This window comes from Acomys russatus, chromosome 5, assembly GCF_903995435.1.
Source record: "Acomys russatus chromosome 5, mAcoRus1.1, whole genome shotgun sequence".
Taxonomy (NCBI): Eukaryota; Metazoa; Chordata; class Mammalia; order Rodentia; family Muridae; genus Acomys; species Acomys russatus.
In genome coordinates this window covers 41,148,195-41,164,611 of record NC_067141.1, presented here as the reverse complement: position 1 = coordinate 41,164,611, position 16,417 = coordinate 41,148,195, and the positions used below count along the sequence as shown (strand labels likewise).

Sequence of the window (16,417 nt, the reverse complement as noted above, 5' to 3'; positions counted from 1 at the left end):
AGCAGTGATTCTATTCTTGACTTCAGTTGGCCTGGAACATTTACTGTTATTCCTTATCATCTAAGTAGAATACCTGCATAGTTTTTCCTCTCTACATTAGAGGCAAACCCATACAAACATAAAACAATTGTTTTCTATAAAATACCAAAACAAAAAAACCCATACCTACTTTCTCATTTAGGGCTGTGTCACCTAGGGGGGGGGGGGTTATAGGTAATTATTTAAATTTCATTCCTTTCTCTAGTTTTGGGACCATCTCATACTAATGGTTCCCACTGAGCTCTTCAAAATTTGCCTAGCATGTGCACCATTGGAGAAAGTTTCATGGTACTCACATGACTGAGCTCAAGAATCATGGAAAACAAATTTGCAATATAGATCTATGTGAAACCAACTATAAAGCTGAATATGAAAACTTTCCTATTTTCCCTGTTTAAAACCCAATAAACAAGAACTTTCCCTCTGTACACTGTTTTTATTATTTACATAATACAATATAGCATCAATGCTGAATAGCATGATTATGTGCAATACATAAATATGAACTATCTGTACACATCTGCAAATCTAACTCAGGACTAAGGTACATAAAATTGAAGCAAAACTGAATGTTTTAATGAAGAGAAACTAGGACTGAACACTGCAATAAATCAGAAGTAGTGCCCTGTGTACATACTTAACTATTTACAGATGAAAACAGGCATTACCACAACACTAATCTAACCATACTCATTTATATATAAAAAAACAAAACAAAACACAAGTTTCATACATCACAAAAAACCTTCCATTATAACACAGAAGTGATATTACCAGACAAGCATCAGTGAAGTATACTGCCTTTTCTAGTTGTTATAGTACAATGCTGTAGATAATGCAGCCCATGCAATACACCCAAGAACACTAGAGTCCTACACCCAAATACAATATGATAAAGCAGCCCTCTGCAAGTGGTGCTGGATACCACTAAAGAAGTCTACTGCAGCCATGTTGGTTATGATTTTCCATGCAGAAGGGTACAGTTACATTAAGAACTGAAGTCTTTAAAAAGCTTTAAACATTCTTTCTTGAACCAAACATTCAACAAAAGATGCACATGAAAAATGAACTGTTCAGATACCTTTGCAACTTAAAATTCAGATGCATGTTACTTAACAGAGCTGCTGTATGTGAAAACCAAACGTAGAGTTTAATTTCTTCTTGTAAACAAATCCTAGTGCAGTTCTGTGCTACAATTTTAGTAATGAGAATGCAGATCTCTTCTGGTGCAGGCCAGCACAACAAGCTTCAAAGATTATCTCAGGAACCCTGTTGTTGACTTGATGGTTTTACTTAGAACCAGTTGTGGTGTTACCTTTCGCAGAATGTCCTAATTGACAACTTTTAGAGAACCAATTTAACCAGGCTTAAACATGACACCAAATAATGGTTTTGTAGCTTTCTTCCTGCTTCCAAAAGTCATGTTGAAATTAAGGTGAAGTTTGACTATGGTAGTAGACTGCCAGTCCTTTTCTGGTGTACCATTTTTTTTTAAGTACAGGCACATAACATTAGCCAAAGATTAAACCTTGATTACATTCCCAAAAGGCAGATATGCTGCAAACATGCAGAGATTTCATTCATTTAGTTTGGCACGTGGAACTAAATTTTGTTCCTATTATCTGTGTATTTCAATTTGCTGTGCAGATTTTTGTCCAATTTTACTGAGGGGAGGGCATATACATTTGTAGGGCTGTATCTATCCAATTCTGCCTGTAACAAACACCCAAACATCCTAAAATATCAATTATAAGACAGACAAATATAAAGCAAAACTCTGGAGAACATCAAAGGAAAATGGCCATGCATCTGCTCTTTAATGTTTTCCTACGATATATTAAAATAAAAACAAAGTTTCAGTCTCTTCACATGTAGTAATTTTATATTCTCTGGATTTTTTCCGCCACAACAACAGGATTCTCTTTTCTGATTTTTGCTGCAGCTTCTGCTTTGTAATCATATGGACAGTTGTGCTTGTCAGAGTAACGGTGAAGTCCACAAAACAAATTTCCACATCGGCAGTCAAACCCTGCACAAACAAGAGGAATCACTTGGCAATGTGTACTGTTTGGGGGGTGGCAACCCAGTCACTGCAGGAAAGAGACTGATTGCCACCGCTTTGATTACGAAAGACTATCATCTCCTGACCATGGGAAAGAACTCATGCAGGTTCTGCAATTAGGAATTAAATTCAAAATACAATCATAGCACCCTACATGGGTGTGAATCTCAAGTGAAACAGCCATTTCATACCTGGCTCTAAGTAGGTGTTCACTGCTGTTAGTTCGGCTACCTATTCTCCTAGTATCAAAGGAAGGAATCAAAAGGGATTGTCCGTATAAAGGTAACTCAGAAGGTCTTGATGCTAATGATAATTACACTACTAAGCCAACATTTAAAGTAGATGGAAGTTAAATCCAACTTAACTCACCAGCCCACCCTTTCTGGAAATTTTTAATGTGTAAAACCAAAAAGTTCCTTCTGGACTCTTTTAAGACATGAGTATTTTATGGGTCAATACCTGTAAGGCCAACTTTCTTTCTACACATAAAACATCTGTTCTTCTTTGGTTTGGGCAACTCAGGAGCTTTTTCTTCACTTTGAGAAGTACTGGGCTGAGAAACTGATGGACTGGGCTGAGTGACAACTGAAAGACAAGGTTATTAATTAGAAACTTGTCTGGAAATCACCAGCTGACAATTATTTAAGTTAAAAAGAATATTTAAGACAACAGCTAAGATTCAGAATGTATGTCTAAGAAGCCCCTCTTGTGTTTGAACATTTCCTGCCAACGATGTTAGTATATACTTGTAGTAAATGACCAGTTAAGAAGACCCTTCAAACAAAACAAGCAGTCAGCCACTTTCTAAAACAAGATTATCAAACATACTGGATATGTCTGTAAAGTTTTAATTTTAGACTTAAAAGAATCTTCAGGCAGACCAGTTTGTTTTGACACATGGTCTTATTCTGTAGCCCAGGCTGTCCTGAGTAATCCTTATGGGTTCTGGGTTACAGATAACCCCAAACTGGGCTTGAGACCAGGATTGTTGTCAAAGACACAGTTCTTATTTTCACTGTCCCCTTGGCTAACCAAGAGACATATAAAAGCCCCTGCCCCAATCCTTTTGTTGTTAATTTTTTTCTTTCTTTTCTTTTTTTGTTTGTTTGTTTTGGTTTTTCGAGACAGCGTTTCTCTGTGTACCCTTGACTATGTTGGACTTGCTTTGTAGCCCAGGCTGGACTGGAACTCACAGTAATCTGCCTGCCTCTGCTTCCCAAGTGCTGAGATTAAAGGCATGCACCACCACCACCGCCATGCCCTTTTGTTAATTTCTATCAACAGGATTTGTCAATGAATGAAAAACTGGAGACTGCTGTACTAAAGCCCCATCCTTACTAGTTCTTCAAGACAGGAGACCAAAAACTTGCTTATATTTATATTAAATGCAACTGTATTTGGTTATAAACCTAAATGTAACTGCTTGTATTAAACCTATCTGGTAAGCTAAAAATCCTTGTGATTAAACCAAACACCAAGAATAGCAAATTTAGGCATATACAATGGTAAAACCACTGCCAAAACAATATCCCAATTCTAATTCTCTCAGTATGATAAGTTTCTAAGATAAGCAAATTACTTTAATGTCCCACTGATGTCTTCTCAATGCACATTAGCAATATACAAAGTGGAATCAACAGCCTGGTAGCAAACCAACAAAAATATTCCTACTTTTTAAAGCTACTATGACTTAATATAATTTTTCCTAGTGCTATCGAAGGAGTTGGGAATGTGTTAGCCATTTCTTTGCCCGCACCTAAAACAGTAAGCTCTTCAGACATGCAAGGGAAGGGGAGGATAAAAAGGAAACAACAAATAGTGAATCATAGATTTCTGTCATGTAACAATAAATGCAGGTTATTAGCTACAGATCTACCTCCAAGTATGTGTGTAAAACAAACATATTTAGTCAGTTATTTCAACGTAGAACTCATTTTAAATAGATTCACCTGCCATTTCATGACCAAATAATTTGCCTTTGCAAGGTTGATATAGTGGGGGGTGGAGGGAGAGCGCGCGCACACAGGTGCAGGATAAAAACTAGCAGATCAGCAAGTCTTCAAGACAAACTAAAGTCCCCTAAAATCCCATGCCCGCCCACCAATTGTTTTACACTTCACTGTGTCCTCACTACCAAAAACAAACTGATTTGAGTAAATCATATGCACACAGATGGTATTAACATGAGTTAGTCTTCTTGTAATTTTAGGGAACTTCTCCTTGTGCTACAAAAATACCTACAAAGCTATTACCCACTGAACACAAAAAGTGCTTCCATACTTAGTCTTACAACACATTTAATAGGGACCTAACACTTTGAACAACTCTCAGCATTCAGTATGCTTTATTGTTTAACAGAACACTGACAGGGCTGAGACGGAATAGTTGTTTTAAAACTCCCAAAGTCCTTACCATATAGTTTCCAGACTAGCTCATTGTTTTTAAGAGTGATGGCACTGTAATGAGGGGATGAGAAGAGGATAAAAATACTACTTATTTGCTTGGCCTGTATTTTATAGCTCTCCCTTCGGTCCTTCAATGGAAAGGAGAGAATCCCATCACCAATTCAATTCTTTCTCATACTGCGAAATTCAGAACTGAACTAGTATTAAACTTAAAAAGCATACCTGGCTCTGACACCTCTGCTTTCGGGGTAGTTATTTTGTCCTCTCTTGAAATGCTCATTTCTGTCATTTGTTGAGTTACAGGCAAGGCAGCCACAGGCACATTTCTATTTGAGTTCAAGCAAACAATTATTTTTTAAAGATGTTAAGGGTACTACTTTTTGAGATAAGTTGTCAATTCAACTTTATATCTATTTGTAACATGATCAAATGGCACCAGATTAACTTAAAAATTTGGAAAAGATATTGGATGCCCAACAAAAATAAGAATAAAGTAATTTGATAAATGGCTCATCAACTCATGGCTGCACATTTGTATAGTATCACATAGTAGATCTATAGTGTTTTAATTGTGTCTATAATTTAAGGACAACAGGAGCAGCTGTGTTGAAACACACCTTGTGATGCACTGTAATACAGTCAACAGTCTTACTTTTTACAATCCCTAACCCTCAATTACAAAGAAATAAGAACATACATTTTTAACAGTGGCCTTGAGGGGTTTATGGAATATGCAGTGATATACGCCTTTATTCAATGATCCAGGAGCCAGATATTAAAAGACAATGGACTCTTCCAGTACTAAATGTAGGCAAAGCCAAGGCCACCTGATGCAACCACCTTGATTATTCTATGTATAGCACACACATCTTGATTTTCTATTAGAGAGACTCTGAAACAGTCACTCTTACCTGGATTTTTCAGATGTGCTGCCAGCAGCACCTTCACAGTTGTTTAAACTAGCATCTGCTCTCTGTACAGATGCAGAATCTGAGGTAGGGCTGTTGGAACCACTAGCTGTACCTGTTAAAAAAAGAGGGATCTGTAAGAAACAAATCAGCACTACAAACACCCACTTAGTAAAGACTTAGTAAGCATCAATACTTGCATTTAATTTAGTGATCTAAGCACCTTCACTTCACTGCAATCCTACACTTGACATTCAGACAAAAAAAAAGAGTCATATCCCACAAGATACATGTATGAAACAAAACTTCAAAAAGGAAAACTAAAAAATGTTACAAGGTATCAGCAGAACAGTCTTTTGTTACTGAGGTGGTCAGGTCAAGGCCTTTAGGTGTTGTCTTTAATGATAAATTCTTGCCAGGCATTCTTTCCTTGAATTTTCGAAATTCTCTTGATTCCTAGGTCTTTTCTCCACCAGTTCAAGCTTTCCCCCCTTGGAAACAACTTACCCATTGGACTCATTCTGCCACTATTCTGCTGTCTCTGAAGATGTTCTTTGTAGCAAACAGAACACATTCCATTTGTCCTAGGATTCCCATAAAAGCCACATCCTGTACTACACAGCATGGGCCCTGGGGTCTGGTTAGTCTCCTGAGCCATATTTTTCTGCTATAAACAAAACAGAATTTTAGAAATTAGTATATCGTAAAACTAAATTGAATACAATACAATCACTACACCTTTGCTATTTCTAAACATCAATTCTACTACTAACAAAAATTACAACTGTGTTAATTAAACAGAAATACAAGTATCTTGAGTTTAAAACAGTAAGTGTTAAAAAACTGTTCTAGGACCAAAAAGTAACCAAAAACCCATTAAACATTAAAGTGTATGATTTTATCTGTTACCATTTAATATCAGTTTCTGAAAATGTCAGCTTGCCAGTTGCCAGGGTTGTCTGAATCAATTTTGAAAATTGCCGTTTTTTCTTTCTACTCCTGTACTACAGGCCAACATTCAAATGATGGTTACTTCACACACAGAAGAAAAAAAAAAACCCACAATAAGTTAGCTAAATTCTGGATTTAGTCCTACAGTTTTTAAATAAAGATCATTCTTATGTGTGTTTGTCTGTCTGTCTGTATGTATATATGTGCACATGTATCCCCAGTACCTATTCATTTAACTCCCTGCAACTGAGAATTAAAGCTCTGTGAGCTATTCTGTGAGTGTTGGGAACTGAACCCAGGTCCTCTTACAAAATCATCAAGCACTCTCTTAACAGCTAAGCCATCTCTATGGCCATTTATAGCTTTCTTAAACCACACCCTAAACCTTTCTTAAAGACATACTTGGGCACCATATTTCAAATGACACAGGCACCTATAAACCTTTAAAGCAAAAATTATCAGGCACAAAATTTCAGTCTCTTAACTTTCACAAGTATTTCTTTTTCTTCTATCAAAACCAAAGCCTTTCTAATCCCAAACCTGATGTAGTACAGCAATATAAAAACAATCTTTGGTCATGGTTAATATTTAATATTAGGCTACTAGAAAAAAAAAACCTTTTACATACATAGCAAGCATTACCTAGGACGTTTCCAAACTTGTTTACATTAGCATAAAAATTAGCTAAACTTACTGTTTCCCACTGTAAGAGAAAATACACTATGGAACTTTTTTTGGAAGAATTATGTAAAAAGCATTACTGAACAGCATTTGGTTAAAAGGAAATTGTGGTCACTCCTTTTTAAACTACTAAACAGTAAGACACACCATAATAATTCTTTACTAAAAATCCTAAAAATGAAGGGGAATAAGCAATTTGACCAGGACAGAATCCTGCCGAATACCTGGTCTTGAACAGTTAAATAACAGCAATCTTTCCTTATTAACAACAGCACAAGAACACCTTATTTTGTGCAGCTCAAACTTGTATACAGTGATTAAAAGCCAGTTTATAACAATAGTAGTAATTCTGTTGATACTGTCTCTTTAAATAGTAAGTGGAATTTAGCTGACTCATTTCAGAGCAGGGCAGTGTAAATATATCAAGATCACTTATGCAGTTTAATAAACACTTTTAGCTGGAGTTTTTAAATGTTGAGTGTAACACAAGCACAGAAAAATGATTCAAATAATAAATTATGTATCTTCATTTTCACCATGCACTTTACTGACCTTTACCCTCTGCAAAAAATTGGCTTTTTCAGCACACTTAAGAACGTTAATCTCATTTACCACACTAACTTCCAGGGACATTGGCATTCCTTAAAAAGTCTACTAAGGGAATTTCTTTTCTTTTTTAGTTAGACAGGGTCTCTCTGTGTCCCCTTGGCTGTCCTGGACTCACTTTGTAGACCAAGCTGGCCTCGAACTCACTACATCTGCCTGCCTCTGCCTCGCTTGGTGCTAGAATTACAGGTATGTGCCAGCAGGACCCAGGGAATTTCTGACCAGGTCAGTCAGGACAGTAAGAAAGCACTTAGGTTAATGAGGAAGATCCCACCTAATGACCTCTCCACCTTCTTCAAGAAAACACAACTTTAAGATAAAACACAAAGATCAAGAACCAAGACATTAGTTTTCTATAAGGCTTCCCCTCCTCTCTTAGTGTAAATCAGATCTTAAATGCCATCACATGTGCACAGCTTGCTTTAATATTTCTCCGAAGCTTAGATCACATGGGAGGGCGCTCCAGCCTGTCACAAGGCTGCAATGTGACAAGCTGAGCTGGATGGAGGCTCTCACATAAAGCCTAGTCAACAGGGGCCTCTGAAATCAGCTTCTATTTATATCTCAGAGCCTGCCAACTCCTACACAACCCCAAGAACTAACGATGCAGTATTCATATATCTCACATAACAAAACAAAATGCAATTAAGGCCTCCAGGTTTTCTGCCATAGGCCCAGAGAACAATCTCACCTTCAATCCACAATACTTAAGCATAATTAAGCACGAAGTAAAATGTGGTTATGAAAAGTGGGTAAGGGGAGAGTAGCAGGCATGGTATTTCAAAAGCACGGAACCATAAATACTCCTTTCATTTAATAACTACAGGGTGTTTGTTAGTTCAGATATACTGTATTTCCCTTATATTCTGGAAAACAGATCAAGTTGTTAGAAACTTAGTATTCACCCATAAGCCCTTCCAGGCATAACTGGAATGTTTTTGGTTTGGTTTTTTGGAACGTTTTTTAAAGTAAACTTCACGACTTTTTTAGCTCATAGCTTAAAACAAACCTCACTGGACTAACAAACACCATTTTCCAATTCAAAATCTGAAATGAATGAAGTTTTTCTTTTAAACTATGGGATACCTGTTTCAGGTGCACATGATGGTTAAAAATGGCATAACTACTCACTAACCTCGAGGTCAGACCTGAACTCTAAGCTCTAAGGTGTCACTAAACCTGACCTTGGGCAAGTCCTCAGTCTTCGTCTTAGTCACCTCTGCCAAATAGTTGTTTTGTTTTGTTTTTTAAGCTCTTCCGGACCTATTCAATCTCTCTCTCTCTCTCTCTCTCTCTCTCTCTCCCCCCCCCCCCCCCCTCACACACACACCGGAAAACTAAAACAGACCCCTCATTTGAGGCGGGACACTTTAAAAAACAATCTTGAAAGGTAAAAGTGAAATATTTTCAACAACTGAGGTAATGAAATCTCACTTTTAAAAGTCATGTGAAGATAAAATCCATTTTTTGAAAGTCTTACTATTCCCTTGGCTACTAAACACCAAATTTAAGAAATGAGGCTCTGACCTATATATTATTTTCCCCTAATTATCTCAGGTAATATTCCTAGGCAGTTTCAGTGCACAGATAACTTATAATACCTTCCTCAAAATACAGCTGCATGGGGAGTGCACGGAATGCGAGCAAAATGTCAACTTCACAAATGTTCCCCGTAGGAAACAAAGGGAGAGGCGCTCGATCTGCCTCCATGAAAAGGGTCTTGAAGGAGAAGCTCGACCACACTGGGAAAAAAAAAAAAAAAAAACGAAAAAAAAAAAAAAACCCTCCAGGAGAGAGCCACTGGGCCCGGGTGCCCGCGATTTCCACCGAGTGCGGGGCCCGGCGGTCCCCATCCCCCCCCCCTCGCAGCGCAGGCCGCGCACCGGGAAGCCGGGTAGGGCCTGCTCCAAAAAAACCACTGAGTCATGCACTCGGCGGCCCCCTCGCCGGAACGACTCGGCAGCGCAGGGTGCCGGGCGCCGCAGCAAGCCTCAGCCTTTGTCTGTCCGGACCGACGGCGCCGCAAGCACGCCGGGCATTGTCCGGGCCGGGCGCCGTCTTTGTGCTCGCCGATCGGGCGTGCTCCCGCCCCCGCGCCGTCCAGGCTCGCGCCACTTACCCTGCGGGGCCCGGATGCACTAGCGAGCTGGCGCGCGACGCCGGGCGGTGGGCCGGGCTGAGGCCTCCGGGAAAAGGGCTAGCGGCCGCCGCCGGCCGGAGCGGGTCGGACCGCGGGCGGAGCCGCGCCGGCGCCGCGGGGGCCCTCCTTTGTTCGTGCAGAAGCGCCGAGGCGGCCGAGCCCCGCCGCAGCTCGGGTGGGAGGGCGGCGAAAGAGGAGGAGGAGGAGAAGCGCAGGCCGCGGGCTACCGCCGCTCCAGGCGCTCGGCCGCCGCCGCCTCACGCCTCCACAGCGGCGTCCCGGCCGAGCGAGGAGGCGCGCGGAGAAGAGGCCTCAGCGCCGACAGGGCCCAAGGACGGCGCTCTTCGGGCTTCCGCCTCCGCCAGGGAAGCTGCGCGACTCCCGGGCAGCGAGCGGACGACTGGATCCGTGCACACGGCTCCGCGGTCCGGCCGACTGACGCTCCAGGTCCGACCGGCGCTCGGGATCTGAGGGAAAAGGGCGGCGGAGGCGGGGCCTATGCGTCAGCGAAAACCCGGTCGGCACGCCGGTAGCGCGGTGACGTTGCGGACCGAGGCCCCGCCCCCGGCCTGCAGGCACCAGCTGAGGGCGGGGCCGCACTTAGGGGCGGGGCGAGCCCGGGCCCCTGCGGTCACGGTAGCCTAGTCACTCTCCGGCCGGCGGAGCCCTGGGTGGAGCTGCTGCGGCGGGGCCACGGAGGCAACGTGTCTATTTTTAACCCCATTGTCCGCCCTCCGCCTCCCTCGCCAGCCCAGTTCTCACGCTTCCTCCCCTGCTCCGCCGCGGTACCCCCCCCCCCCCACCCCAGTAGGACGGGAAGGCGCGGCCGAGAGGAGGCTTGGCAGGGTTCCGGGTGTCGCGGCAGCAGCTCGGGCCCGCCGCCGCCCAAGGTCGCGGTGCGCTGCTGGCTCTGAGCTCGGACCGCCCGCCAGCCCCATCCCCAGCCCCGCGCCGCCGTTCTGAACTGTTAGGCCAGCCTGTAGAAACCTCTGGAAATGTACTATTCCAGTGAAGCGACGGAAAACCGGCACAAGACTGAAGAAATAGAGCGAGGGGACAAACAAGCCGTACCCCAGGCAAGGGCAGGGTGCTGAGTACCTGCCCAGAACACGGACAGAAGCACCTCTTACTGGCCTCTCCGCGGATTTTGGGCACAAATGTAGTTACCAACAATTTTAAGACTACATATACGGGCTACCTTAGGGGTACCTAAGCAGTTAGGGCTCTTCACCTCGGGGATTTAAAGAACTCTAGGCCTTTCTCCTAGGTACCGTTTAGGGTCAGCCTTGACTGGAACAAACACAGGAACCGTATTTGTGATAGTGGGGTAGAGGCGCTGCCCTGATGCTTTCTGCACAGCAAGTGGCGTGCCTGGTACACGATGTGTTTAGAAAACCTATTTCGGGATCATATTGCCATGATCAAGTAATGTATTTGAGATTCAGGCTGCGTTATTAGTCCTAGGATCTTTGCGACTGTAAACTAGTAAATAGTAAAATAACTGCTACCATTTGCCAGCCATTTTCCTTGTCACCTATTTTTTCATTTAGGGTGTTCTTAATTTATCACAGTTAATTTACAGAGAAAAATGTCCTGTGCATTTGTTGGGGTGAGGTAGTTAGGATAAAGGGTGCTTGCCTGGAGCACTAGAGGGTGGAAAGGCTAATTGAAATCATGCTTACTGAGGATAAATATAACTTTAGAGAATAAAAAAAAAAGCATAACTTATTGTCTGTTCCTCTTTACTCTCCCACGTCAAAAATAACAATAACAACAACAACAAAATGTCATTCTAAAATCAAGCTGTTGATGCCTACACACACATCTCTAGAAAGCCTAATCAGTAATCGGGTTAGACTTTATGCCTTCAAAATCATGAATCTTCTATTTTATTTACAATGAGTCATTTTGGATTAAGGATTGCTTAATGCTAAAAAATAAAACATAAATATTGCAACTTAAAATTGACAAGTAATACAACACCTGGTAACTTAAATTCTGTATATTTTCTACTTACGCGTTTATGGTGTTCACATGGTGACACTGACATATAAGGGAGGCCTCAGATGAATTTGAAGTGTAACTAGCGTTTTAAGGGGGGGGGACACCCTCAGCTGCAGCAATTGCAACTAGAAACCACCTGTTTTGATATGCCAAGTTAAAGAGAGTTGGGTTTGGGTTTGGGTTTTTTGTTGACAGTCTCACTGTGTGGCTCTGACTGGCCTGGAACATGATTGGTAGACCAGGCTGGCCTAGAACTCAGAGATCAGCCAGGTATTTTAGGAGGGTGTGGTGGCATACCCCTTTAACCCCGGGCCTGCCAGAGTGACTAAATGAGTCCCTATTTTAAAAACAAATCAAGATAACTTATGCCATTGTCCCCTAAGCTAAAGGGAGCAGTAATGGGGAGGAGCGTGTGGGGAAAAAAAATGAAAGAACCGGAAGATGGGAAAGAGTGATGTGAAATGCTGTCTACTAGCAGGAACATGCAGAAACTCACTGTAGCTGTGCTTCCCAGCATAAGATAAATACAACTGCAGCTCTAGCGTGGATAGGGAGAAGCTCTGGCGGCCCCATCCATAGCTAAGCAGCTATTAGCTGTTGGGGGGAGGGGAGTCATCTTTTGTTGTTGTTGTGGTTGTGGTTGTGGTTGTTGTTGTTGTTAGAGAACATGACCACTTGTAGGTTACCCATTTTCCTATTGCTGGCCTTACACCCATGCACAAATGATTAATATTAATGCGACAGCAGTGACTTATTTTAATAAAGAGGGGGCTGGAGAGATGGCTCAGCAGTTAGGAGCGCAGGCTGCTCTTCCAGAGGACGTGGGTTCAATTCCCAGCACCCACATGGTAGCTCATAATTGTCTATAACTCCTTTTCCAAAGAATCCAACTCACACAGACATACATGCCAGTCAATACACCAATGTACATAGAAACAAATTATAAATAAACAAGAAAGAAAGAAAACACCCACAAATCTAGAAGGGAAGATGTTGGGGGGAAGTTAAGAGACTTGGAGGGAATAAGTGGGGGTAGATAATTTAATAGTTTGTCAAGATACTCATCAAGCATCTAATAACAACAACAAAAAAGTCTTAACAGCCATCCAGCCTCAAGTGACATACAATAACTAAAAATGTAAGCCACTGTTGGCTCTTCAGTACTGGTGTAACTGACCTTCTGGGTGTTCAATAGCTGTACTTGGAAGTCCAACCAAAAAGATTATAGGAGCTAAAAGGAGAGCCAGCAATCTGGTCCTTACCTTCAGGTCAGCGAGGTCCCAGGGGACTGCGGAACACCTCTGAATGGGTCCTATAGCTCCAGTGGGTCACTTGTGCTCAGGATCAGAGAGGCCAGGTAGATTCCAGGCTGGACTCCGGTGTACAGTCCACAAAGGGGAGGGTCAACAAGAAAAAAATGTCAACTTTTCCAAGGGAAGTCACAAGGTCAGCATGACCTTGGCCCATCCCAAGAGATAGCACCACTAATGGAGAGAAAACGCAGGCACCAAAGCCTTCCTAATTGCCTAAGAATTATCCCTAAATTGCTTAACTGACCTTTGTCTGCTCAGAGATGCTGCTGCTGTGGAGGGGATCAGCAGCCTGCCCTGCAGCTTCCCGTGCATCCCCAGCATAGAAGACAAAGCTCTTAAATCCCAAGTGCCCTTAGGTAGGATGGCGCAACAGGATCCTGTCACTCAGACCCAAGGTGACTGGGGTATGATCTTTTCATCCTATCTAGTACCTCCCCTAAACTCCCAGCTCCCACGCAGCAGCCCCAAAACATGTTCAAGTTATAGCAAGGCCTGGTCTCTAATCAGAGACACCCACTCCTGCCTCAAAAGTGTATGAAAGGCTCTCATTGGATAGCTGATCTTACTAAAGGATTTTTTTTCATCTATAAACTATTTCACACCTCTATCAAACTGAAAAGACTTCTTTAAAATAACCTTCACAGTAAAAAAAAAATTGTTTTTTGACTACCTATTTGTGTTCTTAAAGATAATTGGTAATAATTCTGAATGAAACAACAAAAGTTAGACTAGACTTGGGCAGTAGTCAGGGCTAGCTAGATGGCCCAGGAGATAAAGGTACCTGCTGCCAAATCAGGTGATCCAAATTCAATCCCAGGGACCAACATGGTAGAAGGACAGAACCAATTCATAAATGTTATTTGATCTCTATGTGTGAACTTTGGCATATCCCCTCCAACACATTCTAAATTTAAAAAAAAAAAAAAAAAAAAAAAAAAAAAAGGAGGGGGCATTGGGGAGACCAGAAGTACAATAACTCAGGCCTAAGAGGCCTGCATAGAAGACTCTCTAGTATGAACTACTGATACACTACCCCAGCTGTAATACAAAAGTTCCATTTCTTTTATCCTTTGGTTTGTTTCACTGTTTTCCTTTTCGGAACAGTTGATATACTGTCTGCCCAGGGATTATAATTTCATGCTAGTTTCCTTAAATTTAATCCACTTCAGATTCTTTTGTATTTTACATAATATTACTATGTAATCACCAGCATGTTCATTTACACTCTAGAGGTTCTCATTCCTCTACTCAAAAGTTATTACAGAACAGCTGCCCTAGAAGACCTGATCGCTCTTAACTATTCTGTGTGAGTGTCTGAGCACAATTAATGAGCTTGGTTTTCTTCCATATTTATGTGGGTTCTGGAGACTGAACTCATGTTCTCCAGCTTGCTTGGTCAGCAGGCAAGCACCTTACTTGCTGAGCAATCCCACCAGCCCCTGCCACAAGTTTTAATGACTTACTACCATTCTAGTCTTTGAGTGCTGGTCTTAGGATACACCCCTATTCACTGCAGAAGAAATCATAAAAGATAGACTTTCGGCCTTCTTCCGATGAAATTGCAGAAGGGGAAATTGAAGCAGATAGATAGAAATTAGCTAGGCTTGGTGGCACACACCCTTAATCCTAGCGCTGGGGAGGCAGAGGCAGGAGAATCTCTGAGTTGGAGGCAGGCTGGTCTACAGAGTGATTTCCAGGACAGCCAGGGCTACACAGAGAACTCGTGTCTTGGAAAAAGAAAGGAAAAGAAAAGAAAGACAGGAAGTACAGGCATATGGGAAGGAAAAGATTGCCTCATCCCAGAGTCAGACTACTACGTCTGCCTACCAAGAAACAGGAACTCCAGCACAGCTAAGGCTTACTATAAAGGCTGCTGACGTCAAGGTCACATTTTTTCTATACACAGATATTTTATTTAAAAGTAACCGTGAACTGGGCTTAAGGTCAGAGTGTATATGACCTGTGTAGTGCCTCATTGCTTTCCCAGACATCTGAGAATCTCAAACCAGACTCTACACTTTGTTTACAGTAAAGGTGATCGCCCAGTGCTGTCCTTCAGGCACTTAGCAGCCTTTTAATGATAGTAACTCCAAATCCTATATATGACAATTGTCAAGCACAAAGAGCCCTGACTCTGCCTCGTGCAGGGCCACTTCTTTAGGATGCCCAGGTGCATGCTCTCAGGGAGGGCTTATTGTCTTAGCTCATCTCCTAACCTCTTTCTGTTAACTGTCAAGCTTAAGCTTATATTAAAATTGTTTTTCTTACCCTGAGCTCTGCTTCATAAACTGGCTAGCCCTAAAATTCTTTTTTACATCTAAGCCCACAGATTAGCTCTAGGCAAGGTCACTGAAAGGCTGAGAAATCCCCCCTGGCTGCTGAGTGTGACAGCAAGAAAGTTCTTCCTCCTGCCTATGTTCCTCAATGCTGACAAGACACCAGCTGAAACAGGTGTTGAAATATACATTGGTGGAGAAAACATGCTATCCTATTTTATGGATCTTAACCTCATGCAGGCAAAAAAGATAATACTGCACCATTTTTTTGTGTGGTAAAGTTTTACTCTTAGCAAATGTATTTTTTAAAAAATAGGATTTTCCCCTCGGTTATTTTGACATGATGTAGACTTTAATACATAAAGCACACCCTTTAAATAACCAACAAAAAGGAGGTTGTACAACACAGACATCATGTTTGATTTCTAAAAACTCCTTTGACTCTGGATACAATGCCTTGTTTTATGATGAAAGATGCTAATCTTCAAAGAGGTTTTCCCTAACAAGGCCAAGTGGTCAGTTCTGAGTTCCCGATGCAGTTAGCCTCCTCTGTGAGTTCCATACAAAAAGAGAAACCTTTATTGCAGAGCCATTGCACACACAGCTGCAGTCTACTGCTCACACCTCACTCTTGGGCAGGAGAGGAGCTTGCCGTCAGGCGCTGCTCAAGTAATGGCAGTGAGATGCCCTTGTAACTGGGGGAGATTTCAAATATAGTCCAGCCATCTTGCTTGCTGCGTCACATGGAGTCCCGAGCATATACCATGTTATAGAAAGCCAAGTGCAAGCATTAAAAATGCAACTGCCAGGCACAGCAGCACATATATAATGCCATCACTTGAAAGGCAGAGGCAGGAGGATTGCTTACAGTGTGAGGTTTCCTGATATATGCACCAAGTTCCGGGATAGTAGGAGCTACACAAATAGACCCTGTCTCAAAATGTCAAATAAATAAATAAATAAATAAAAATGAGAGAACAGTCACAGTGCTGAGTGCTGAGAAGTGGGAGGGCATTCAAAACTTTTGAGTCT

General features: G+C 42.0%; 1 protein-coding gene across 2 annotated transcripts; it reads right to left on the bottom strand.

The window, feature by feature from the left end:
• Positions 1 to 273: 273 nt before the first annotated feature.
• Zfand5 (zinc finger AN1-type containing 5) lies at positions 274 to 10,260 on the bottom strand. 2 transcript variants are annotated; one of them, XM_051146238.1, is made up of 6 exons: positions 9,772 to 10,260; positions 5,922 to 6,081; positions 5,418 to 5,529; positions 4,729 to 4,832; positions 2,561 to 2,686; positions 275 to 2,068 (listed from the first exon to the last, which is right to left on the bottom strand). In XM_051146238.1, exons 2-6 carry the CDS (start codon positions 6,070 to 6,072, stop codon positions 1,920 to 1,922), a joined length of 642 nt encoding a protein of 213 aa, XP_051002195.1. In that variant the 5' UTR covers positions 6,073 to 6,081; positions 9,772 to 10,260; the 3' UTR covers positions 275 to 1,919. The 2 variants fall into 2 exon arrangements, with proteins under 2 accessions (XP_051002194.1, XP_051002195.1); XM_051146237.1 differs by lacking the exon at positions 9,772 to 10,260 and having other exon boundaries at positions 274 to 2,068.
• Between the last annotated feature and the right edge of the window lie 6,157 nt (positions 10,261 to 16,417).